The 27,032-nt window shown below is 39.1% G+C and overlaps 1 protein-coding gene and 1 pseudogene across 2 annotated transcripts in view; one reads left to right on the forward strand and one right to left on the reverse strand.

The window, feature by feature from the left end:
• The window catches only part of PCCA (propionyl-CoA carboxylase subunit alpha), a 336,620-nt gene that overhangs the window by 65,332 nt on the left and 244,256 nt on the right, over positions 1-27,032 (reverse strand). For both annotated transcript variants that reach the window (XM_087814252.1, XM_087814253.1), the window contains one exon: positions 21,832-21,885. In XM_087814252.1, coding sequence (XP_087670378.1) covers positions 21,832-21,885 — 54 coding nt within the window. The remainder of the gene's footprint in view (positions 1-21,831; positions 21,886-27,032) is intronic.
• LOC107530139 (large ribosomal subunit protein uL29m pseudogene) lies at positions 22,227-22,883 on the forward strand (annotated as a pseudogene).

A 27,032-nucleotide genomic window follows, 5' to 3' on the forward strand; every position in this document is an offset into this window, starting at 1 on the left:
CTCTAAAAGGGCGGCTGCTAGTGCGCCTCCTCTGGCTGGCACTGGCGGCAGTGCAGCAGCGCGAGCATCCAGGAGGCTCTGAAAGCCGGAGGATGCCTGAGATTCCCCACCGACAGAAGCCGAGACTGGCTGGCCCTAGGGCCCCTTTGTGCGCTCAACTGCGTGAGACAGCAAACACCTTTCTGCTGATTCCATTGTCTTGCTGTTTAGAAAAATGACAGTCTCTTTGAGGAACAGGAAACTGCAGGCTTTCTGTAAGAAACATACTGAACCACCTCCTCCCCAAGCAAATGAACCTTTTCTAACTAATTCTTCCCCTGCATTCCAAAAATGTCTGCAATGGAACCTCCCATCGACCTCTGCCTGTTCTTTATGAGGCATAATTCCCATCAGTCTCCAGAATTATCTACTGTTACCACTTTATCTTTCAGGAAAGATGCAAAGCGACTCCATTTGCCTTTAAAATTTAGGCTCACATTCACTAAAATATTTTTATTTTTAAAAATGGAGAAATAGAGACCAAAATATTTACAGTTAGAGGAGATTTAAAATAAAAGCATTACAAATGCAAATGAGTTTGTACAAACGAAGAGCTTTCAATCCGGGCTGCCTGCTGAGCCAGCCACAAAACGGCAGCACCTTCTGCCAAGCATCTCACATTAAATGGAGGAGCTTTCTCGGGGGCTAAGAAAAAGTTATTAAGAGTGTGAGCTTTGGCCATTATTTCACAATTGAGTTACCCTCTATCCCAAGGGCAACATTTTGCAGCTGTTTGCAGTGAGTCAGTACTTTCTTTTCATTCTTTCCTTTTTTAAATCTTTCTTCCTCCTATTTGGGTAAATTACCCTTTACATTTTTGCCTGTGACTAGAGCCATAAGAACAAAGTTTGGGCCTGCTTCTTGCTGTTGTAAATAGCTGTCTGCCTTTTAAAGGCAAAACTGAAACAGCAAGTCGTGATGTTAACTCATTTGAATTAAAGTTACAAAATGATCGACAGATGAGGTACATACAAAATTAGCAGTAATGCCACTTTCAGGTGACTGAAAACACCTTTCAGAGGTGGCTATGTTTATAACTTAGTCTCATTGCATACATTTCTTTCCCCTAGAATTAGCAATATTTGCTTGTCAAAAATACTTGGTACTCTTGACTTGGGGTAGCAAATACACAATACAGTATAGAGATGATATGTTGTAGAATTGTGCACCTGAAACCTGTATAATTTTGTTAACCAGTGTCAATGCAATAAATTCAATAAAAAAGGAAAAAAATACTTGGTACAATCTGTGCCAAGCATACAAATTAGACCAACTGCAAGAGTATTTCTCACAATGCTTGAGATTATATCAACCTGTGGTTGTCAAAGCAGGGTCCCCTGACCAGCAGCATCAGTAGGAACTTGTTAGAAACGTTGCTTTTTGGGACCCACCCCAGATTCAAAGAGTCAGGAATTCTGAGGAAGGGGCCCTGCTGTCCATGCTCTAAGAAGCCCTTCCAGGGGTTCTGATGGGCGCTCAGGTTTGTAGTGGCTAAGAGGGCTCTGGCTAGATGTTCAAATCCACTCCCTGTGTGCTGTCATTGTCTCACTTTCTTCACCAGTAAAACTGAGAAAATTATGGGAAGGGGTCTTACAGAATTGCTGTGAGGAGGAAAGTAGTTCATGAACATAAAATGTTTACTGTGGTTGCCTGGGGCTGGTGGTGGGAGCAGGGCTTGCCTGCAAACAGGAAGAAGGGAACTCTGGAGTGATGCAAATGTTCTAAAACTGAATTGCAGTGATGCCTGCATGACTATAAGTTTACTAAAAACCATTGAATTATAATTTACAAGGGGTGAGTGTTATTGTCTATAAAGTATACTTTAATAAAACATAAGAAGGTGTGGAAGAGTGCCTAGTTCATAGGAATCAGACGTCGGCTCTTATCATTTAAGCCATTCAAACAGGTATCAAATTGCTCAAGTTCTAAAAGAAACTAATCTCCAAAGTGTGAGGGTCTTATTCTCCTTAGATATCTTGAGTGGAATCTGTTGTTAGCAACTCAAAAGTAAGTTAGGCCCTGTGGCAAGCATTATTATGAAGATTTTACAGATGGAAACTGATATCCCATAGAGACAGTAATATGTCCATAGCGAGAAGATATGTAACCAATCCAGTTATGTCACTGCATAGATTTAACTTTCCTTGTGGAGAATGTCGGGTGTGCATATATGCTCTCACTCACGACGGCAGGCTTGGTTAGTGCATCTCCATTCCATTACGCAGCAATGCAGCGTCAGCTGAGCTGACTGTGATACAGGCAAGAAAAGTGACACACGACGAAATACAGAAAGAGAGAGGGGAGGCCTTGGATAGAACCTTAGGAAACCACATTTTAGTGCCAGAGCTATATGTAACTAGATATTTAATAAAATTCATTGATTTTGTTGACAATTGACAGTGTTGACCTTGCCCTGAGCCCTGTGCTTCAGGAAAATAGAAATTATCTCGGGATCCTACACTCGTGTGTCTCGTCAATGGCTAAAGGGAGAAAGCCTTAGAAAGCCTCTTCCCACATGGCTTAGAAAAGACTGTCCACTTTGCCTCATGAATCCCACAAGACTCAAGATGACCCCCCTTGTGTACCTGCCTCTGTATAACCCACACCCTTCCTTTTGAGACATTCTTCATTAATAACCATTCTCCCTCTTGCAGTGGCCTGAATAAATTTATGTTCTCAATTGTCCAGTGCACTTTGTTTTTGATACAGTAAGTATAAAGAATAAGTCTGGCTGGCCTTTCCATTCGCTTTTGGCTAACAATGTTATTTGAAACACTTGACATTTTACAGTTTTTTAGAATATATACATATACCCACACACATAGCCATACCTATATTAGCTTTTAAATTACATCTATTAACGCTCAGTACAAAAAGGAGGGGTAAAATTAATTTGCATATACAACCTCCTACAACTGATCACGTAGGGCAAAGGTGGACACTCTGTTTTCTATAAAGGGCCAGATAAATCGTAAATATTTTCGGCTTTGCATGTCATACTGTCTGTCACTACTCAACTCTGCCACAGTAGCATGAAAGCATCCACAGAGAAAACATAAATGAATGGGTGTGACTGCGTCCAATAAAACTGTATCTACAAAGTAAGTGGGGGCTGTCGCTTACCCATGATCTAGAGCAGCGTCTCCCAAAGGCATTCCACAGAACAACCCTTTTAGGGCTTGTTAATATATCATTACAGCCCAGCCAGGCATGGCTCAGCGGTTGAGCATCGACCTAGGATCCAGGCAATCGGGGTTCGATTCCTGGTCAGGGCACATGCCCGGTTGCAGCCTTGATCAATGACTCTCTCATCATTGATGTTTCTATCTCTCTCTCCCTCTCCTTTCCTCTCTCTGAAATCAATAAAGATATATATTTTTAAAATATATATATATATATATATATATATATCATTACAAAGGATGGGGACAAGAACAGGTGGCCCGTGGTAAAACAGGTTTGGGGAAAATTGGGAAATGGGCATCTTTACCACAGCCCTTCTCAACAGCTTTAAAACACTAACGTGCACTGTGAATCTCCAAGGGATACCTTGCAAAATTTTTCCAAAACTCAAATCAGAGGTTTGTTTCTTAAAGTATTTTTACAAATCTATAGAATTAGTAAACCAACATATTTTTAAAAATACTAACTATATTTTAAAAGTACCTAGGTATTTGAAACATTTGGGTGGGGTCACCTTTCTAAAATGTATTAGAAGATTCCTACTTATAGAAGATACTACAGAGGACATAATTTAGCTTATTCTAATTGAAACAGGTCCCTACAAGTCACCTGGAACTGTACTTCCTGTAAGATTAGAGTTTTCTTAGTAAAGACTGAGAAGTCCTGATTCACCCTCTCAAGTTTGTTTCTAAAATAAATTAGTATCCTAATACATATCATTTTAACCTTATTTTTATGTCAATATAGTTCATATATTGCATCTTTCCATGTTAATAAACACTGACCTAATCATAATGTTAATGGCTTCATATTAATACTCTACCATATGGAATACCATAATTTCTTTAATCAACCCCTGTTGATGGACAGTCTGGCAGTTTTTAATTACTTCACTAACATAAACAACACTATGGTTGGTGAATATCACGGACATATATCTTTGGGAACTCGTCCAATTAATTTCCATGGTGGACTCTGGCCTCAGCCCTTTCACACTGAAGTCATCCGCGGTGCAGGACATAGCGTCATGTGAGCCCCACCTCCTATTCCTGGTGTTGGCTGATGACTGAATAAAGGTCAGCAAGCGAAGGGCTATCCAGTGACCCACTAAACAACTACATGAAATGGGCCAGCCAAGCTTCCCTCTCTCAGGAATGAGGCCGTTTCCAGAGAAAGCGTGACTTAGAGAAGGGCTGGCTAATGAGGCTGTGCTGGGGGTGTCAATGTGCCATATGAAGTCCTCAGGTATATGGCCAAGATTGCAGCCTGTCTGGAGGAAGTGAAAGTCAGGGGTGAGTGGAGGTGCTCAGTCCTGTCAGTGGTGGTGCCCTAGGATGGGCATCCAGGAGCTGCTCTCTCTGGGCTTCTGATCACAGCTCTACCATGGGAGAGCCTGAGGTTAAGCCCCATTTCTGGTACTGGCTATGTGACCCTGGGAAAGTCACTTAACATTTGTATGTCTCTAGTCTTTGATCTCAAAAATGCAAATAGTAACAGTATTTACCTCATGAGAAGCTTAAATAAGAAGATAATCTAAAATGCCTCACACATCTTATTAGCTCTCATAATTTTACGGTATTATTATGATCTGAGCCATTTTGGACCCAAAAAAAACACCAGTTAATACATTTCCCAGGGCTTGGGTGATTGGCCTTTGATGATTGGCCTTGTCCAAAGGCCTCTGTATGCATATCCTGGTAATACGTGTAGGAAACTTGAATGAATCTCCCAAAAGCAAAATAACCTAAGTAAACAATTCCTTAAGATAAATTCCTAGAGTTAGGACTGTCAGGTCGAAGAGGCGTATAATTGTCTCGAAGGAACGCCTATTACAAGCTACTGATATTGGACATTAGTGTGGGCTGCTGCTTCTGAAGGAACTGACCCATGTAAGAGCTAAACTCTAGAAATGCTTCATACACATGAACTGATGATCTGTAAATGGCTGTTATATGATTGAGTATCTGTGTTCAACATCAACATGGGACTCAGAAGCCACAACCAGAAACCAATAGAGCACCTCCCCTACCCACCAGAGCTGCCACAGTGAGTTGGTTCTCAAGGACACAAAGAATGGGAGAGAAAGAGATGGCCTACTAGCCAGTGCTTTAAAGGCCAATGCAGAAACACAGGCCCAAACTACAAACCCTTTCCACGGTCATGAAAGCAGTGGGGCGGGACAGGTTCTCCCTTCTACCCACCCACTCACTCCCTTTCCTCCCCTCCTCCCCTCAGCTCCCCTGCTAGATTGCTAGATCTTAGAACAACGCTTTCAGTTCAGTTCTGAAGAGGGGGAGAGGAGATTAAAAATGGAAAGGGCAAGAGAGCTGGGGGTGGGGATAGGAATGCAAGGAGGAGTAAGCCAGGGTGAAATTCCTCAAGTCCATATTCCTACAATGGCCCTAGGTCCTAGCACTGTATCATAGAGTGAACAATAAAAAATAAATAAAACAAGCCCTGGCCAGGTGGCTCAGCTGGTTGGAGCATCCTCCAGTATACCAGAAGGCTGCAAGTTCACGTCCCAGTCAGGGTCCACACCTAGGCTGAAGGTTCGATTCCTGGTCAGGACACATACTTAGGTTGCAGGGTCGGTCCCAGCTGGGGCATGCACCGGAGGCAACGGAACGATGTTTCTCTCTCTCCCCCGCCCTTCCTTTCTCTCTAGAATCAATAAAAAACAAAACAAAACATATCCTCCAGTGAGGATTAAAGTAAACAAACAAATAAATAAATAAAACAAAACTATAGCTAACAAGTTTACAGGAACAGTTTTACAGAGGTATTCCCCAGAATCAGTGAGGGAGTCACTTCGAAATACATACGGCGAGCTTTCACCCAGAGCCAATACACAGGCTTTGGGAAAAGTAGGTTTACAGTTATTTGTGTGGAAAATAATACAATAATTAATAAATAATAATAAAAGAATAAACTCCATTTCCCATAATCACAACTGTAAACCTACTTTTGCCCCACCTGTACTGCTGGGTTAAAATTTATACTGGGGGAAATAAACAAAACAACTGCTGCTTTCTGAGCTCCACTAGTTTCTTCTAAGTTCCATCTGTCTATTTGATATCTGATAATATCTGGAAGAAATTAACAGTGGGCTCTCAAATTCTACATATGCCAAATAAATCTATAGGAAGAAAAAGGAAAATGCAAACGTCTCCAATGATCTCTATAACCTCAGGCTTTTATCTCAAGGACTTTAAAAACAATGTTTAGAAGTTTAGAATGGGAGTACAGGAGTGATCACAGTACATCAAAAACTTTAGGTGCGTGCTGATGAGCTATTCTATTCCTTCCTTAGCAGTTTTCTATTTTTGGAGGGCATAATCCCATGCATACTGCTTATAGCATCTGAGCACTTTCCTTAGGATGGGTCAAAGTGTCAAGGGTTTCAGGAGGACCCGATCAGTTCCTGCAGACCACTGTGTAGTTGCTAATGACTTAAAATAGGGCCATAGTTCTTACAGTCGCAGTACTGGGATCATAAACACAAACGACCACCTGAGACCACAGAGGACCGGATATGAGCTACTTATAGTAAAACTAAACCAGGAACAAGAATAGCAGGAAAGCTGCCTATTTTCTTGTAGTGAGGTCCTTTGAAGTAACCTATTTATTAAACATTATATTACAGTGCCCAAAACAAAAATCTTTGAAGGCAGGTTATCCTACTCTGCACAGTGGCCTACTGCTAACGAGTCGCTTCCTTTTCCTCTTGGTTTTGTTTTTTCATTTGTGAAACTGAAACCTGGGTTGTTTTCCTCCACCTATGAAACCAGCTGGCACAAAGCTCCCCTTCTGGCAATCATGGTAACACCATGCACCAACCCATCCCTTTCTCATCATCACCACATGAGAAAATGTGCTCATTAAGAAGTTGCTATATAAATAATAAGTTCAGCAACTTCTCTAAAGCCAAGTACTAGGCTAGAGGAAGGAAATGATGAAATGAAAGGTCTAAAAATGTCAAGAATTCAAGTAATAGGATACATGCCTTGTTTTAGCTAGCATTCTTCTACTTTTCAATTAATCAAGTCCCCTAGATACATCAATAATAGTCAGATCTTAAAGAAATGTTCAAAAGAAGAGCAAAAGGGTGACACAGTTTACTTTTCCAAACTAATCATTAATTTACGAGTCTTCAACCTGGAGGAGTAATGAGAAGTGAAACTCCCGATGGGCCCGCACCTGTAGTAATATGTTGCTGGTGCTGTGGCAGACCCTGGCCAGCTCACAAAAGGGGTCTAGCTCAGTGTGTGCCAAGAGGAGAAAGGAGAGAGGCATTGCTGGACGTATGACTCTGCCTCTCTCAACATGGCTGGGACGGCGGGAAGCTCTTTAAAAGCTAGAAATACATCAAAGGGTGAATGCAGATTAAGCTCTGCGCCTTTTTTTCTGAAAGGCTCACTTTTGTTCCTAATATAAAGTCTTAGATGGTATTTCTTTAGATCATAAAGCAAGTTGTACTTTTAATGATGGATTAAAAATTATAAAAGTAAAAAATGGCCTGTTCTCACCATTCTTTTTTTTTTTTTTTTTTTAAGTGATGAATGCAGGCAAAGACCAGTCTAGGCCAAATTCATCTCTTGCTCGGGAGGTTGAGTAAGCCAAGTGTGATGTTAGTACAAAGTCGAATTTGGATAACGTAGTCACTTCGTTGTTAATTCCATCATTAGAAACACTAGAAAATAAATATATAATAGCACCTAACACATGTAACTTTAAAAATAGTAGGAATCTTGACTCCAGAGTGTGAGGTAAAATAAGCTTATGCAAAAACTGGTATTTTGAAATGGGAAAGCTTCCTGTGTCAACAGAATAAGGATTATTAAGTAGGTGAACACTTTCACAAAGGGAAAAGGAGTCCACTGGGCTCCTCAGACAGCCTAGCACCCTACCAGCTTTCCTGCATGTGCTCTTGTCCTTCCCCGTTCCTCTGGCCTAGACGCAGCTTTCCTCCCGTTAGCCGGGAGCCCTCCACTTAAACCCTGGGCCTGTTCTCCGCCCCACCACACCCCCACCTCCCCCAGGACCCTGCTTCATCAACTATACTCTTGTTCTCCTTCCATTAGCTTCTTCTCTTCAGCCTAAAAACCAGTGTGAGTCATTCCCAGTGAGAAAACAAATTCTCCCTCACCTCCACGACCCTTCTGGTTTCAGCCTTCCACTGCCCCAGCCCTGGTGTCCATGACCACACTTCTGTTCCCCACGAAGCCTGCTGCAGGGCGGCTGTCATCCCCACCACTCTACCCAGACGACACACTATGTGAGGCTTCCACACATTAGATATTTCAGGGAAAAAGGCTGTTTCTGAAACATTCCTATTAGAATGAAGAAACATGTCACGTTGAGTGAGTCAGAGACTTTACGTCTAAGTTAGATGCCCTTAGGAAACAGCTATGGCCACTAGAAAGCTCCCAGGATCATGTCTCATAAAGGTAAATGAACTTTACTCCTGGGTGTACTGTTAGTTAAATGTACTGAGGTTACTTTGCGCCAGGAACTATATACTAAGTGCCATGCGTGCATTTTCTCACTTAATCCTCACAATAGCCAATAAGGTAGGTGGTATTATTACTCTCATTTGACAGACCAGGAACTAGACTTAGAGAGTTAAGTGAGACTACGATCAAATAGACAATAAATAAATGTCTGCCTCACTTTAAAACATGTACCCTTAGTCATTACCCTATAAAAAGCTATTTTTTAAAAAAGCTTTGATTCTTTATTTTTTAGAATATTTTTAGGTTTAAGCAAAATTAAGTGGAAGATACAAAAACTTCCTATATACCCCCTGCCTCCACACATGCATAACCACTCTCTTATCAACATGTAAATTACTTTCTTAATATAAATAGGTGGGGAATACATAACTGAAGTAAGAGCTTTACATTTGTGGAAAGAGACAAGGGGGGCTCTTATTTTTAAAAGAGAGAATAAAGTGATAAACTTCAGAATTCAAAGTCTTCATCTTCCTTCTTACTCAATTTCCTTCCCCCACCCCACTGGGTACTCTGAGGATGGACCCGAGTTCTTAGGTTTTGCTCTGAGGAGCTAAGAAAGGTTCTTTTGTGGACATATGAATTTATGCTTATTACACTGTACACACCAACTGGTTGCCATTGGATACTTACTTGTAATTTACACTTTTGTCCTATTGAACTTGATCTATTTTCCCAGCACCTAGAACACTGTTCGGCACATTGTAGCCCCCAACAGATACTTGTTGAATAAATGAGTAAATGGATCACAAACTTCCACGTTTATGCAAAATAACAATGGTGCATAGACAAGGGCTTTTGCTGCTAATTTTGAACTAGTGACTCGAAAAGATACTTAATATGTTTTTCCTTCTACACAATATTAATGGTAATTAAATACAGTGTCAGTTATGATATCCCTTACAAACACACGTAGGTGGTCTACAGAACAGGATTAGTACTAAATGACTAAGGAATTAAAGCCCTGGTATTTGAAGCTTTGACAAATATTTTCACTCCAAATGTCAGTTCATAGGCAATAGGAGGAAACTGCTCAATAATGTGCAAAAAAATATTATTAGTTGGTTTAAATCTCAAAATGTTATAAGGTACCTATTAAAAAATTACACAAACAGCATTAACTTTCTCTTCAATGCTGATTATTCCCCTTTCCTCTCTTTATGTAATGACCTTCCTGCACAGCATGTGCTACCATAAAAAAATAAAATAAAAAGCCTAGGGGAATGAAAGGAACTGCTTGCTTAATACCAAAAACATTTGATTTCAGAAAGGAGGAGACAACAATGTAATAGAAAATATAATTAAAATGTACGTGCTTTGTTGTTTCATTAGGGTTACACTAACACATAGTTTTGGCTACTTTTGCATGAATTATGAGTTCTAGGGAAAGGAGGACTCCTCTATAGAAAGTACTAAAAACAAGTCCTTTCTAGCCACAAGGTGGCTAGAATTAAAAAGCTAGACATTAAAAGTCTAGATGTTAACTAGACTTATTGTAGTGATAGTTTTGCAATATATATACGTATCAAACTATTATGTTGTACACCTGAAATATCATGTTATATGTCCATTATACCCCCATTGAGAAAGAGATAACATATTGACGAAAATGTAGAGAAATTAAATCACACACACAGTTCTGAGTGGAAATGTAAAATGTTGTAGCTGCTTTGGAAAACAGCCTGGAAGTTCCTCCCAAAGTTAAATATAGAGTTACCATATGACCCAGAATCCTACTTATAGGTATACAGCCAAGAAAAAAGAAAACGTATGCCCACACAAAAACCTATACAAGAATGTTCACGGCAGCATTATTCATAATAGCTAATAAAGTAAAAAAAAAAACAACACCTCAAATGCCCCCAGTGAAGAAAGGGTACGCAAACTGTGGTATATCCACACAATAGAAGAACATTTGGCAAAAGCATGAATCAAGTACTCATGCTACAAGAGGGACGAAACTTTGAAAACATTACACTGAGTGAAAGAAGCCAGTTACAAAAGATCACATATTGTGCTTTTGTTTCTATGAAATGTCCAGAATAAGCATATATATAAAGATAAAAAGTAGATTAGTGGCTGGCAGGGTTGAAGGAAAATGAGGAGTGACTGCTAACAGGTACAAGGCTTCTTTTGAGGGGGTGAGAAAAATGCTCTAAAACTGACTGTGGCCCAGCCAGGTGTGGCTCAGCGGTTGAACGTCGACCTAGGATCCAAGAGATCGAGGTTCGATTCCCGGTCAGGGCACATGCCCGGGTTGCGGGCTCGATCCCCAATGACTCTCTCATCATTGATGTTTCTGTCTGTCTCTCTCTCCCTTTCCTTTCCTCTCTCTGAAATCAATAAAGATATATTTAAAAAAAAAAAAAAAAAGAACCTTAAAAAACAAAAAACAACTGATTGTGGTGATGGCTGCACAGCTCTGGACTGAAAACCACTGACCTGTACACGTAAAATGGGCGACTTGCGTGGAATGTGAAGTATATCTCAATAAAACTGCGTTTTGAAAAGGCCTTAGGGGCAGCCATTAGAAAATTCCCTATGAGTCAAGCAGTTAAATACTCTGGACATAGGCAAAAAGTAAAAATGGACATACAAGAGAGGGAAGTAGTAAACATGCAAAAATAGCTACAAGAACAAGAACAAAAATAGCAGTGTTGTAATAAATTTAAGAAAATTGCTTCTAAGGGCTAATATTCAGCATTATATAGTAGGCAGGATGCTGATTATTCCAGTCAAAAATAACTACTTTTTACATTCATAAAAGAAAAATCTGAGTCTATAACTTAGAAATTCTACTTAAAAGTCAAATTAACTTATTTGCATTTGAAATGAAGAACAAAGAGGTTTCCTTTCTAGCAGTTTCGATCTACTTTAGACAGATATTTATTAAATATTTATTAAAATGCTTTGGCTTGAAATAATACTAGAGACAACAGAAAGAAAACAAATATGAGCAATTCAATTCTATACCTTCTGTTCAATAAAACTCGCTTCTCCATGGCAGGTGGTACAGAGAACTCTACCCAGGGGGTTAATCAAAATTCCCTTAGAATAATTGAAAAGCATCTGCATTTTCCCCCCAGAAACCACAAAAAAGTCACAGTAAGCAGAACATATAATCTTGGTTATTAGCACTGAGCCTGTAGCAGCACAATGTGCTGTCCCCAGAAATTAAGTGACAGTACACAATATCATCGTGTGATAAGCCAGGGATGTCTCCCCAAATAAAATTCAAGGAAATCAAAAGATAGACAATGATAGTAAGTTGCATGTGTGATGTTTTGCTACTGTTGTGAAGCAAAGTGCACATTGTGACACACGTAATAATTCTCAGAGCAGGATGGTGCTGGGAAAGACCTCAGGGGTCACTGACCCCAACCTTTCATTTCACAACAAAGAAAAGGTCACACAACCAGTTTAAAGCATTACTGGGACTAGAAATGGGATCTTCCAGGGCTCCTGGGATGAAATATTTTTCCTGCTTGGGTATATGCACTACAGAGAGTGCTACCTAAGAAGTAGAAAGTTCTTAGGAACTTCTGAGAGCTACGCTTGTAAAACTCCACACAGACGTGCTGTAACTCGTCATCGGTGAAAGTTCATGACCAGAGAGTTTGGGGACACTGCAAGTTCCAACTAAAGTGATCTGCGTGCCAGCCTAAAGAAAGCAGGACTATAGTTCCATGTATTAAGGTCTGTAACTATAGTTCAGGTAGGTGCAGCCTGATCCGCTGCACGAGTCCTTTCTGAGGGAAGCTGGACTCCGGCATAGGGGGGAGGCAAGGAGGTGAACCCGGGAGGTGTTCCTGTTGAGAGTCAGAAGTGACTCACCAGGGTTCATTCAGCAGAGCATAGGTACAAGTAGGTTTCCCTGTGCACAGACTATCATGTAAACCAGCCTAGTTTTGAAATTATTTTGACTAACGAGCTTCCTTATTATTCAGGCAATGTTCTGGAGAGAAGACTTAAAGAGGAAAAAATATTCCTCACCTCAAATTAAATGCACACTCTGGTTTAGGTGACAGTCTGTGAGTTTAGTTACTGTCCATCGGTTCCCTTGGACCTGATTATCTCCAGGTTCTCTGTGTATTAATCATCTGTTTTTGTTGTTGTTTTAATTTTTTGTATCTTATAATGTTTTGACATCTTGGGGGCTGTACAGACCTGGGGAGAGACTGCCTCTCCCAGAGCGTCTACAGATAGGGAAGAACGGACCTGGGAGCAGGCCTCTAATAAATGCAAGCTAACCACCCCCTTCATCTCACACACACCAAGCCACGATTTCCCTTGCCCTACATCATCTCAGGGCCAAAGCGCATCGGCATTATTCAAACTTGACAATCCTAAATTGTTTACCCTGCCCTACCTTTCCTTTCCTTCAGAAACCCCAAATGCAGCTACTGCCCAAGCTCCTGTCTTGCTCCCTTTTGCCCCCTGACCAACCCTGGTGCTTTCCCAGTGTCTCTGCACAGTATGGGGTGTCCCCTAACCTTGGAAAATGTAAGGCAATTCTTTTCAGTTGGCACTCAGTCACCTCCATACATTAAAATCCTGCCGGTACATTTCAGAACACCCTGCAAAGTCAAGACCACATCTGCAGACCACGCAGCGGGGTCCCTGAGGGAGTGAGGTCAGGGAGCTGATGCCTGGGCACCGCTCCCACCTCCTCATAACCCTGACTTCACACCACAGAGCAGCCGGAAGATACAGGCTTTATCAAAGGCTCAGATGCACCATGTGCACACATGGGGCATACAGATATATTTATACAGGTTTATTTCCAACAAATTGATAAACTGATACAATAATACCTAACTGACTTTTACTCTGAGTAGCTGTGGCATTAACAGAGGTGATCCAATGAGAAAACCCTTCTGATGGCAGGCTTGAACTGTAAAAAGATTGTCCTTTTTAAAAAGAAATTTAGATACAATCAAGAATATAAAAAATAACATAAAGTCCTTTGGATCATAACTGCAAACACTGATTGAGGGAAAACTTTACTTATGATATGTTGGTCAAAATTTTGTGAAGACTCAAATGCACACAGAGAGGGTCATCAATGTTAGGATAAAATAGTAAAACAACATACTCAATATAAATGTACATGGGGCCCAGTTCTTTTTCTAAAATGATCGAGATGCCTGTAGTTCTTTCAATTTACAAATTAAGGCTGGGTGAGGTGATCTGGAATGAACAGGGTGTAATAGCTGTGGACTATTTATCCATGGGACATGTAAGTTTGCAGAGTACTAGAGAGCGTTGTGAAGGGTTTCAGAGATGCTCACATAGTTCTATGCCCTTCCATAATTATCTAGAGCAGAACTCTCAGCGCTTGACATTTTACATTGGATAGTCTACCCTATTTGATACACCAGGGACAGGACTTCTACAAGTTTAAGGACTAAACGAAAAGTTGCAGCTTCTGAGATACAGTAGTAATTGTAACTCTAGCTGTTGACTCAGGATGTGACAACCTTTGGTAAACAGTAACAGTACAGCTATTCCAACAGGAAAAAGGATCCAAATAAACAGAACCAGTTGCCCTAAATTTCATGAAGGGCTGCCCATGACAGATTTGGTTTATGCTCCAATATGAGGAAGACTACGAGTAACCCTTATACTGCCACACTGCCAACCATTAAACATGTTCCTAAAGCAAACAGAACATGAGGCTACTAAAGTTTATTGTTACTTTCTCTGCACAAGGCATCTGAGGAAGTCAGGATGTATATAAGACTTAGTAAGCTTCAGGCCACTGAGAAGTATCACATCTGATATAGACATTTCATCTCTAGAACCTTACACTTATTAGTGACATGGGAAGGAAAACTCTGAAACCCCAACTGCTACAGTCAGCCAGGCCAGTGCTCAACTGGGGTGATTTGGCACCTCCCCACTCCTGTGACCATCTGAAATGTCTGGAGACAATTTTGGTTGTTACATCTGGAGAGATGCTTTGCACCTCGTGGGTAGAGACCAGGGATGCTGCTAACATCCCATAATGCACAGAGCAGACTCCTATGACAAAGAATTATCCAGTTCAAAACTTCATTATTGCCTAGGTTGAGAAATCCTGCTCTAGGCCCAAAACAAAAATTATCAGTGTCCTGTGATATAAGATTTGAAATAACTTAGACTAAATTTAAAGTGCTGTGCAGTTGATAAGTAAACTTAAAAGATATAGTTGATGATACTATGGATTTAATTATATTTTAGGTCCTATCACATCTCTTTCTGGTTAAAAAAAATTATGTATTGTAAACATTTATACTAATTTATTAATTAGCTCAAATAATCAAATGCTTATCCTATCCTCATTATAACAAGAAATATTCAGAACATTGTTCCTACACTTCACTTATAACGCCAGTAATGTTATGTATTTTAGGGGATCCATTTCTTAAACTAGATACTAATTCCATATTAAGTGCCAAAATATGTTCCCAAACCTAGTCCTGGTGTATTTTAAACTGATTTCTTATGAATGCAGATCCAAAGGCCTCACCTCAGACCTCGGGAATCAGCCTCACTTGGGAATGGAACCTGGAAATTTGCATTTTCACGGGCTCTCCAGGTGATTCCAATGCATGCTCAAGTTTGAGAACCACTGACAGACTATTTTTGCTTCTATGAGAAAAGAGCTGCCATTTCCACATCATACTCATCATCAGTTAAATAGCAACAATCAAATAATTTATATGTTCGAAAGATCAACAGTATGCAGAACTGCACCACAGTGGCCTTAAATGACCTCCCTGAACTAATATCACCTCAGAGTGAGGCTGGCAGAGAAAAGAAGGCCCATAAGAACCATCATAAAGTGTCCACCATCAGAAGTATTAGCCTTTCAAACACAAGATGCCTAAGTCTTCCTGGTCCAGACAATCCTCGGTGAGCTTCCTTCTGCAAGGAAGAGAATATGCTAAGAATCTGGCTGCCACGAGCTGCAGGCTTACACGTGCGCTCTATCTTAGGCACTCAACGGCAAATAACACGCTAAGTGTGTGTATGGATGTGGGGGGTTATAACCATAGGATGAACAAAAATTAGACTTTCCAAATAAAAGAGAAATATTTTCCCTCTGAATTTCTCTACAGACTGAGCACTAAGTGTGATCTCAGTGGAGATGACAATTTCAGGTGATAGCATGTCTCCACACAAGCAAGAAAAAGGAGGGGAAAAACAAGGCAAAATGAAGCAAAAGGAGAGTGTATTTTCAGGGTGCTATGATAACAGGTGAGCTACCATATGCCAACTGCCTACTGTTTTCAGGCATTTGACAAATATTTTCTTATTTAACCCACATCACTTCCATAAAAGTAGATATTCTGCTGATTTTGAAAATTATGACCAGGGGAGTTGAATAACTTGTTCCAGTTCACAAAACTCGTAAAACTGGGAGATCTGAGATTCAAAGGGAGCCAAGCTTTAGTTAGAATTCCTTCCCCTACTCCCCCCCCCCAAATATTCACCAGCATCATGGTAGTGGTTTCTGAACATATCACTCACGAATCTCAAATATTTTAAATTGACATTTCAAAGAGTGTGTGATGTGTCTTTTTACAACTAACTCTAAGGTGCTGTATGGCTTATTTATCTTAGAAATTGAATGGACTCAAATAAGCATTCTAAAACCCCAAAGCATCAGACAAACGTAAGGCATTATGTTATTCATTAAAATTAATTTGATTTTGAGGCTCTTTGGCAGATGGCAGCAGGATTTTTAGATACTTTGGAATAATTAGTGACACCCTAGGATACTGTGAAATCGTGATTGAGGTTAGACTAAATTGGCTACCAATAGCCATATATAATATAAATTATTTGGACAACAGACAATGTCATTTTAAATGATTATGTTAGGGAGGTGAGGAGCCTCCCCTTAGATGTGGCCATTTCCCAGGGGTCCTTTCTGGGCCTATCCTCTCCTCCTTCTACGCCCCTGTGGGCAATCTCATCTACTGAAGGGCTTCAGACCTCACCTCTGAATGCTGAAAATGCACCCACTTACATTCTCACCATTAATCTTTTTCCAGAACTTCAGGCTAAAGATTTTCCTTACATCATAAATATTTCCCTGACATTTCAAACTTAAAAGTGTCAAAAATCCAACTCATTATCTATTCTCCCTTTTTCCCCCTGTATAATTCCTCTCTTCTTCCTGTTGCTGTTTTTCCCTCAGGTCATTGCATCAGTTATCACATGTAGAAACCTCAGAATCATCTTCAATTCTGCCTAATACATACAACTAAACTCTGGATCCTCAAGAGGAGGCTCTCAAGTGTACCCTTTCCTTTATTTGCCTATTCCCACATGTTCTCTTTAAAATTCAAAACAAAACAAACCTCAGTGATATTGTAACTCTCTTCAAATCCTGCAGTGTCCAGGGAATAAAGGCCAATCTCCTCGGCACAGTCCTGCAACATCTAGCTCCTGCCACTAGTTTCATCTCTCATGTCAATCACCAGCCAACTTGCCCTTCCTTGAACATCTGGGCACCTGCCTGCCTCTGTACCTTCATTTATTTTATTCCCTTCACTCTTTCTACCTTCATCATGGATTACAGTTTCTGAAAATGCAGTCTCAGGGCCTCTGCAGATGCTATTCCCCTATATCTGAAATGCTTGCAAACTCTATTCATCTTTGAAGTCTTACTATGGTATATATTTTCATTCATTCATTCACTCACTCACTCACTCATTCACTAGGGAGCTCCTTTCTCCAAGCCCAGAATACCTCTATTTCATACAAACCTCTACTGTCACTCTTACCACACTATTATGTTTATATCCTTAGTGGACAGTGAGCTCACTGCTGGCAGGGATATCACTTTCCTTTGAATTGCCAAAATTTAATGACTAGCACATAAGAGATGATCAATCTATAGTAAGATGTAAGACTACCATCTTACATGTAGTAAGTGTAATGTACAGGTAAGATGAGATGTAATGTAAGAGACTACCATGACTACAAATAAATGCTAGGCTTTATGTTCAATAAAGAAACGTCATGTCTAATAAGATATGAAATGCAGAATCTCAATCAGAGAGCTATGCCCTATGGTCTATACTCTACCTACTGATAAGAGTTTTTGTATCAGAAAATGAAAAAGAGTAAAGCTAATAATAGATCTTCTGCTACCACACTGGCCTGTGCATAACCCACCTGGGTGCTAACCCATGTACTCATGATACTGGTCTGTGTTGACCCATAGCCAGTATGTTACTTAAGAGCAGAAACCAAGTCACGCCCATCTAGCACACTTCCCAGCACATCGCGGAGCCAGCAGTCATGATTTCTCTCAAATTTTTGTTTAAGATGCATTACACATGGGATATTAATAATGCACTTTCATATTATATACAGCGTGCTAATTTCAAAAAACTAGAAAGTAATTAGTCATATTCCAAAAGTCCATGCTTATGTTGGTTACATGGTACACAGAACACATTACTATAAAAACAATATTGAAGATTAAAATTGTATTTTAAAGCCCATTTCATAAAATCTTACTTTACTTACATTTTGGCTGAAATTGTGCATATTTGGGGAAAATGCAGGATGGGATGCTACAGATTGACTTTTTTCATAGCACTATAAAACGTACCTAAAAAACAGAGAGACTTCATCCACCCTCAACAAACTGTCTAGCCTGTGGCCACCACCTGCTTTCTATAGCTGGACGGGAAAGGGTCAGGAACAGGCAGAGGCTGGCGCAGTAGGGAGGGAGCCGACACTTCCCATCCCCCTTTCCTTCATCCTAAGAAATCCAGACCAGTGCTGGTTGGGTTTGGCAGGCAAGTCCCAAGGGGCAATTCAGCCAGATGCTCTGCCAAGTGGTAGGCACATGTGGAAAGCCCAAGCCTAAACCAGCAGGACTCAGTGTCGCTGCAATGGAAAGAAATCCCAGTGAGCCATCACGCCACTCCTGCATCGCCACTAATACAGAAAAAGGGATAGGACAGAGAAGGGAGAAAAAGGCAAATGAACATCAGAGATAACCAGACATGGAAACAGAGGGAATGCTTATAGAGTTTAAGGTATCGAATACTGAAGTTCTCTGGAAGTTTATTTTTGGAAAACAGTAATAACCAAAATGCATGCTATCATTTACTTCTCAAAAGAGTGTTGATAAAGGAAAACAACAAGAATCCTAGTTCTTTTCATTTTTCAATTATTTGGATTTCAAACAAATGGGAGTTTGCTCTATTAAAATTCAATATCCAAAAGCGAGTTTTCAGCTTTTGGATGATGTTTATATATCTATAAATATGAATGATGCAGAATTTGAGTCCTATGATATCAGAAGACAAGATACAACCCAAGCTTCAGCTCTTGCTAATTAAACGAATCAATTAAGAGACTGCAGTTGCAACTGTGTAGCTGCTGTTCTATAGTAGCAATAACAACTCCACCGGGAGGTCTTTTACTACATTAAAATGCTGTCCTCTACAACTCCATCTGATATTATTAGAAACAGTTATTTGTGTCTTGCTGTCATATTAGTAGCAAAGGCAAATTATGGAAATATGCAGACCAGAATGGTCCCAGTATGAGATCAGGTTGGGTTTTCAGCCTCCAAGGGAACAATTGCTGAAATTCCAAAGTTCCCCAAAGTTCTCTAATGGAACTGATAAATCTATCAGCACAGCATCCATTTAGAAGCTAGGTAAGGGTCACATATTTACATACTTTCCTGCTAAGTTGATACAATTCAACTAGATGAATTATCATATTAAGTTTACCCTCCTGAGTTAAACTGATGGAGTTCAAAATTGTTTTCGATGGTTGTCATTAATCGCTGTTACTTCATAAATGCTTACTTTGAAATCTAATTGTGCTAGTGTATCAAGGGTCATATTAATAGCATTCTTAATGGTAAATCTTGGTAAAACATGTTTATTCTACTGATATTATCACTCAAGCTTTCTAGGCTAATAAGAAATAAAGTATATTTATTATCAATAAAAACTTAATTTAAAATGTACAATTTGAGATGTAAATTAGCTTTAAGAACTTCAGCATGATTTGGTTTCATTAAGAGCTCTGGCTAAGCTTCAAAGACATATAATTTGATAGTTCCTCAAGAGTCCTTGGGTAAGTGCCAAGAGCACGGCTATGAAGACACTGTTCAATGTAGTCTAAGCTTATTTTCTTTTTCAGTCAATATGCACTGTTTCTACAAGGGGAAAAAAAAAAGTCTTACTGAGCTATGTTTGGCTTAATAGTACCATGCTTTTAAAATAATGATACTTTAAAAATTAAATATAAACAATGGTTACAAACAAAAACTTGGAATGTTAACCTTTGCATTCTTAAAATAATAACAAAATATGCATCTTCTTTTTGTGAAGCATAGTTCAAGTAAGGAATTCTGGTTAAGTAAAACACTGGACCAATTCACCTTTTTTGTGAGCTTATGTTTTACAATCTGATGTACACAAATTCCAGCTTCACCAAAAACACGGAAACAAAACAAAACAAAACAAAACCCAAACAACTTACATTTAAAATAGACATAGATTCTGGAAAGATTCTGAAATATGTAGCATACCGACTAAGTGTATATTATGGACTAAATGTGTCCCACAAAATTCATATGTTGAAGCCCTAAGCCCCTGCCTGTGTGATGGTATCTGGAGGTGGGGTGGGGCCTTTGGGAGGTGATTAGCCTTAGATGAGGTCATGAGAGTGGGGCCTTCACAGTGGGATTATTGCCCTTATAAAGGAGGAAGAGAGACGAAACTCTCTGGTTGTAAGGATAACAGCTACAAGGTGGCCAACTGCAAGCCAGGAAGAGAGCCCTCACCAGGAATCTGCTGGCACCTTAATCTTGAACTTAGCCACCAGAACTATGAAAAATGTCTGTTGTTTAAACCACTCAGTCTATGGAATTTTGTCATAGCATCCTGACCTAAGATAGGTGTTCTCTACAGTTACTACAAAGAGCTCTCTGGATTACACAGTAAAGCACTTTGTTTTTAAGGCACTCTGATGGTTAACAGCTTAACTGAAAGTCAGAGAGACCTGGTTTTGCATCCCGATTCTACCAGCTATTACCTATCAGAGTCATTTAACCTCTCTATGCCCAGTATTGTCCTCCAAAATCTAGGCATAGGCTTCATTGGTGTTTCAGTGTTTAGAGTGTGGACTATATAACATCAATCAGGTGATAATAACAGGTATAAAAATACTTTGAAAAATAAATGGAAGTACTCAAATCATATATACACTTAAGGTACAGATTTAAAAAGAGTGCCCTGTTTACCAAATATATTTTTAAGTAAACTGCCTGAGTTATTTTTCAGCTTTTCATAAATGTCAAATATGCTTCTACGCCTCTATAGAGTGTGTGCTGGGTTAAATAGCGTCATCTAAAAATTCATGTACACCCAGAATTTTAGAATGTGACCTTATGTGGAAATAGTGTCTTCACAGGTGTAATTAGTTAACACTACTTGAGAATTTTAAATAAAGTTCAAAGAGCAGCCCAGCCAGTGTGGTTCAGTGGTTGACCATTGACCTATGACTTGGGATTCATGGAAAATAAAACATGTCACATCTACTCATCAGAATGTTAGACACAGCTTCACTAAAACAATGCTGATATTACATAGCAATATAGAAAATGATTAATAGGATCATAAGTCAAAAACTTAAGATACAAATATTATGGTTCAATTTCATTAGAAATGTGGACTTGAAAGGACCTAATAGAGAAAAGTAGAAGGAAAACTGAGCAAAAAAGCTCCAACAATGTCACTATTTTCAAAAGCATCTTTTATGATATGTATGTTCTTATTTTTATTATGAAAACAGGAAGAAATTTTCCAGTAGAAAAAAAAATACTTGAAATACTCAACAAACTGCAAATATTTTTAAAAACTATTTTCTCTTTAATAAGAAACTGCCAAAAGTATTCTATCATGGAAACTTTTCTAAGACATTAAAGAACCCATTTCTTATACAAAGACATCTCATTTAATAGCAAAATAAAATCATGATGAAGCCAGGTTCAAACACACAGGCTAGAACTAGTTGAACACATTTTTTTCTAGAAGAATATACAAGGTAATAATTCTTTCATACTCACCACTGTGCCAAGAAACTGAATGCTCATGTTTCCACCTGCTTCTCGTGAGAGACACTGGGGGGAGGAAAAGAGGTATAAAATGAATTCACACAAAAATGTGAACATGAATGTTCACAGCAGCATTATTCCTAATAGGCAAATAACTCAAGTGTCCGTCAACTGATAAATGGATAAACAAAATGTCAGTGAAATATTATTTGGCCATAAAAAGGAGTAAAGTACTGATACATGCTGCAACAGAAGCCAGGCACAAAAGACCACATATTATATTATTTGATTTAACATAAAATGTCTAGAACAGGCAAATCTATAGAGACAGGAAATAGATTGGTGCATTCTGGTCATTCTTTGCAAAAGAATCTCAGGCACCCCAAAGACTCCTGAGTTGTCAATAACTGGTCCCAGCTAGCACAGGTTGCAGGCACTCTCTTAGTTTGTTGCCTAAGAACACATCAAATATCACATCTTTTCACCAGAGCAGGTATTTATAATACTTTGTCAAGGAAAGTACTGGAAGAAATTTTTGATGACCCAAGGAATTAGAGGAAAAAAGTGAAAACTGATGTTTCATGAACTTGTCAGCACTTACGAATAAAAGTAATGAACATATACATAAACTTTAGTATGTCCTTCTAAAAAAAGAAACATGCTCCTAACTCTAGAGCAGAAAGCCAAGTGGCAGAGATTGCCAATGCCAAGTCCAGAATGGTTAGAAAAGTAGTAGATTCATGGATGTATTGGAGAAGGTTGTCCAGGAAAGAGAAGATATCCTAAGGCTTCTTTGACCTGCTCAAGAGAAAGCCAGACCTGATACTTCTATAACAGACATCTTTGGAAGAATCATCTGACAAAAGTTCAACAAATGGCCTATACCTTTGTACCTAAGTAACAGATACAATAGGAAATCTTTGCAATGTTCCATGTGGAACATTTTGTCAGGGAAACAAGCCTACACTGAAGCAAGGAAAAAAAGTTTAGAGAAAAAGAAAGGAAATTCTCTTCAGGAAAAGTTTCCACATCTTTCTGAAGTCCAGAGGTCAATACTTGTCTAGTATGTCTGAACTCTTCACTTACCTTTTTTTTTTCTTGGATAATAGTTTATATATAAAATTAAATGTGTATGTTAAGTGGTTTATAAAGAAATTGTGTTTTCAGTCAAATGACTACGTTTCAATTGGTCTAAGTGTTAATATGTCATGCAAATTTTGGAAGTGGTCATGCTTTTACCAAACTTTATAAAATATCAGATTAAATTCCCATTTTACTGGGAGGGAGGGAGGGAGTCTGATTGAAAGACTGATTGGAGGTGTTGCCGGCAGGAAGGAAGGTTGGGAGGAAATGGGGAATGACTGCTAAAAGTATGAGGTTTCCTTTTGGGGGTGTGAAAATATTCCAAAATTGATTGTGCTAATGATTGTACAACTCTGTGAAGAGACTAAAAAACATTGATTTGTATACTTTGGGTAAACTGTATGGTATGTGGATTATATCTCAATAAAGTTGCTATAAAAAATGAACTAAGCATTTGTTTAAAATAACAGTGAGAACAATGAAATTCTTCCATGTCCAGAGAAGAAAGTAGTGAAAAAAGAAATAACCAGTTATACATTTATTAATAAAATAAGTTTAAAGTAAATATAATATTATTTATGCATATTATAATTATTTGAATTCTAGTTTACTAACAATCAATGACTAGTACACTGGAAGTAAATTATAATTTTTTTAGATAATTCTCATCTATAAAATTGTTTTATTCCCAATCTGTTATTAAAATCTCTTCTTTTTTAGTGCTTATCAGAGAGGATCCAGTGGCTTCAAAGACTATGCAAACAAACCTGGCTGGCATGGCTCAGTGGTTGAGCATCGACCTAGGATCCAGGAGATCACAGTTCAATTCCCAGTTAGGGCATATGCCCGGGTTGTGGGCTCCATGCCCGGCAAGGGGCATGCAGGATGCAGCCGATCAATGACTCTCTCTCATCATTGATGTTTCTATCTCTCTCTCCTCCTCTTCCTTCCTCTCTCTGAAATCAAAGATATATTTTAAAAAACAAAATAATAAAATTAAAAAACTATGCAAACAAGTAAAGCAGTTCTAATTAAGTAGCTATGAAATTTTTTTAAAGTTCCCAGATGTAGCCCTGTAGAAAGCATTAGTGTCCTTCATTCAACAGCAAGCCTATTTTTATTCCTTTTAAAGAAGCAGAGGTTTATCAATTCCAACCTTTATGATCACTTAAGTCACAGTACCCAGAGTGAAACTCTACAATTCGAGCTGAGCCCTGATTTCCTGACTGATCAATAAGAAGGAAAGCAGTTTAACGCACAATGATACCTAAATACTTGCCCCTACCTAAAAATATTGCCAAGTGACTTGGTACAATAGTAATGTGACTGGCACACTCAAGGTGTTGTGGTATAATGTAGAAAACTCAAAATCAGTATTTTTTATCCATTAATTTCACTTGTAAGAATTTATCCTAAGGAAAAGAGTCATGAGTAGGCAGAAAAATATAGCTACAAAAATGTCATCACAGTGTAGAGTTTACAGAATCTAAAAATTTCAAGCAATCTAAATGATGAACAAAAGAAACTGGTTAATTTATGGTATATTCATGCAGCCATTTAAAAAATTTAGAAACATGTCCTGCCCAGTGTGGTTCAGTTGGTTGAACGCTGTCCCATACACCAGGAGGCTGCCAGTTCAATTCCTGGTCAAGGGCACATGCCTGGGGTTGTGGGCTCAGTCCCCAGTGGGGGCATGCAGGAGGCAGCCAATCATGTTGCACTCTCACATCGATGATTCTCTCTCTCCCTCTCCCTTCCTCTTTCTCTGAAAATCAATAAACTATTTTTAAAAGTTTAGAAAAATGAAAAATGTTTATATTTCTAATTGTAAAAATAAAGATAAAAGTATGTTCAGACTAAATCTTATTTAAAAATTCTATGTTTACATAAAATTCTAGCACAAATAATGCACATAAAACAGTTAACTGTTACTTCTAGGTGGAAGATACTAGTTGACCTTTCTTTTTGCCTTACCTGCTGTTCCTGTTCTTCTATATGGACATGTGTAATTTAATAATGGCAAAAAGAAATAATGAAGAATGGAATAAAATAGATTCTTCCTCTCGGTGGCCTAAGGGATTAAGAATTGAGTCTTGAATCCTAGGTTCTAATACTGGCACTTCGACTTTAGTCATCCATCCATGTACTGAACACTACTAGCTGAATTATGATCCACCCTCCAGGGGACTAAAGGAAAGTATAGAATTCTAAAATAAATTATAATTCAATATGATAAATCCATAGTATAAAATGTACAAAGTATTACAGAATAAGAAGCCAGATGAGCTAAATGCCCAGAAAGGTTAAGAAAGACATTAGGGCTGGGTATTTTCAAATGAGCAGAAATTCTCCAAAATGGAAGCCGAAGGGAAAATTTTGGTCTGATGGAACAGTTTATAAAAATTTCAGATTAAGAAATAACATGGCAAGTTTAAGGAACAGTGAGTAATTCAGTATGGCCAGAGATAGGTGAAGGGGTATGGCAAGAAAAAAGACTGAGAAGAAATTACAGAGCCAGGCCACATCTTGCACAGAGAGAGTTCATACTTTACAAAGTTCTCATACTTAAGAACTGGGGAGAAATATGTTTATGTTTCAGAAAGATCAATGGTCTGAGGTAAGCCTGAAGATATGCAGGAACGGGGGAGGGCTGGGAGGCCTACGAAGGTGCTACTGCAATCACTCAGGTCACAGTACTCAAAAGCAAACCAAACACAACAGAAGCCTGACTCATTCATACAAACTTAGAATTTGAAAGGCAAACAGATCTGAAAACTCTACATTTTGTTTTACTTATGAGGAAACTAAAGGTACAGGAATGTAAAAAGGAATTTGTCTACACTGCAGTGGGAGAAAGGAATCCCAACCCCGGCATTCTGTGCAGGATGGAACATCTCTACAAGGTCTTATCCTAGATGAGCAATTAATTATAACTTGCTTAAGAACAAGGACCATTTCTTATACTTCCTCCTTAATCCCAGCAGTACTGGAGAAAATGAAACATAAAATCAACCTCCACCATGAGTTCTGACGTTTTCCCATACTATGAAAAATAAATGACAGATATCTCTCTCAATCTTCAATTATCTAGCAGAAGTTTCTACTGGGGAGTATTAGAGGTGTAGCTGTCAAAAAACTAAGAAAAGGTGTGGTGTAAAAGATTTAAATTGTGGATAAGCAGTCTAAAAGCACGCTGACTTCTACACTGCTAAGGGTCTAAGAGTTGTGAGGAAAACACTCAGAGCATTCCTATTACTTCCAGACCCAGACACATCCCAGCCTGTGGCAGAAAAGAAGAGCCACAGGATCCAGTTCATATTTGCCAGTATAGAATCAGCACAATTAATCACCTGTTACACAGCAACAGACTCAATCATAAGTTCTTCAGAATTAGAAATGTTCTGATTGTAGGTATTGGATTCTAGGAAGATGGCAGTGGTGGCAGTTTCTGAGTCTTCCCTGGAAGCACTGTAAAGGCCCAGGAGCAACAAGCCTCCCTAGCACCCCAACTGTTGTCTACAAATATCATTTCCCAGTTATCAAGGCCTCTTGAAAAAATGGCTGACCCCAGGTCTGGGGCAGAAATGAGGCTGCTACCTCCTGTGGTATCATAAAGTTAGGGAGCTATCAGAGACTGGGGTCGTGTCCAAAGGACTCAAGCCAACTTTAAGAAACACCTCTGGCCAACCTGCTGGACAATCTGACCAGCAATAGGATGATAACTGCAGTGGATTAAAGCATATCAAGTATGTTTAAACCCATGAATTGAAAATGGAGCCTCAAAACCAAAACAAAATAGCACCCTAACTTGGTCACTTTGGGAAATACCAGGGAACCAACTGCGCTGTAAAACCGGTAGATCAAAGGAAAGGGCCAGGCGCTGACCTCATCTTTCCCATGAGCACTGTACTCCTGGGTAACCTGAGACGTAGTAAGATGGGTCACTCTTCTAAAAATTATTCCAAAGAACCTAGATACAGACATGCACTGCCCTTGAATACACACAATAGGGTGGTGAAGGCCTGGGGTAGGGCGGGAACCAGGTGGTGGCGGGCCGGGGGGGAAGGGGAGACATCTTTAATACTATCAACAATAAAAATAATTTTAAAAAATTATTCCAAGTAATAGAT

This window comes from Miniopterus natalensis, chromosome 2, assembly GCF_054644295.1.
Source record: "Miniopterus natalensis isolate mMinNat1 chromosome 2, mMinNat1.hap1, whole genome shotgun sequence".
NCBI lineage: Eukaryota > Metazoa > Chordata > Mammalia > Chiroptera > Miniopteridae > Miniopterus > Miniopterus natalensis.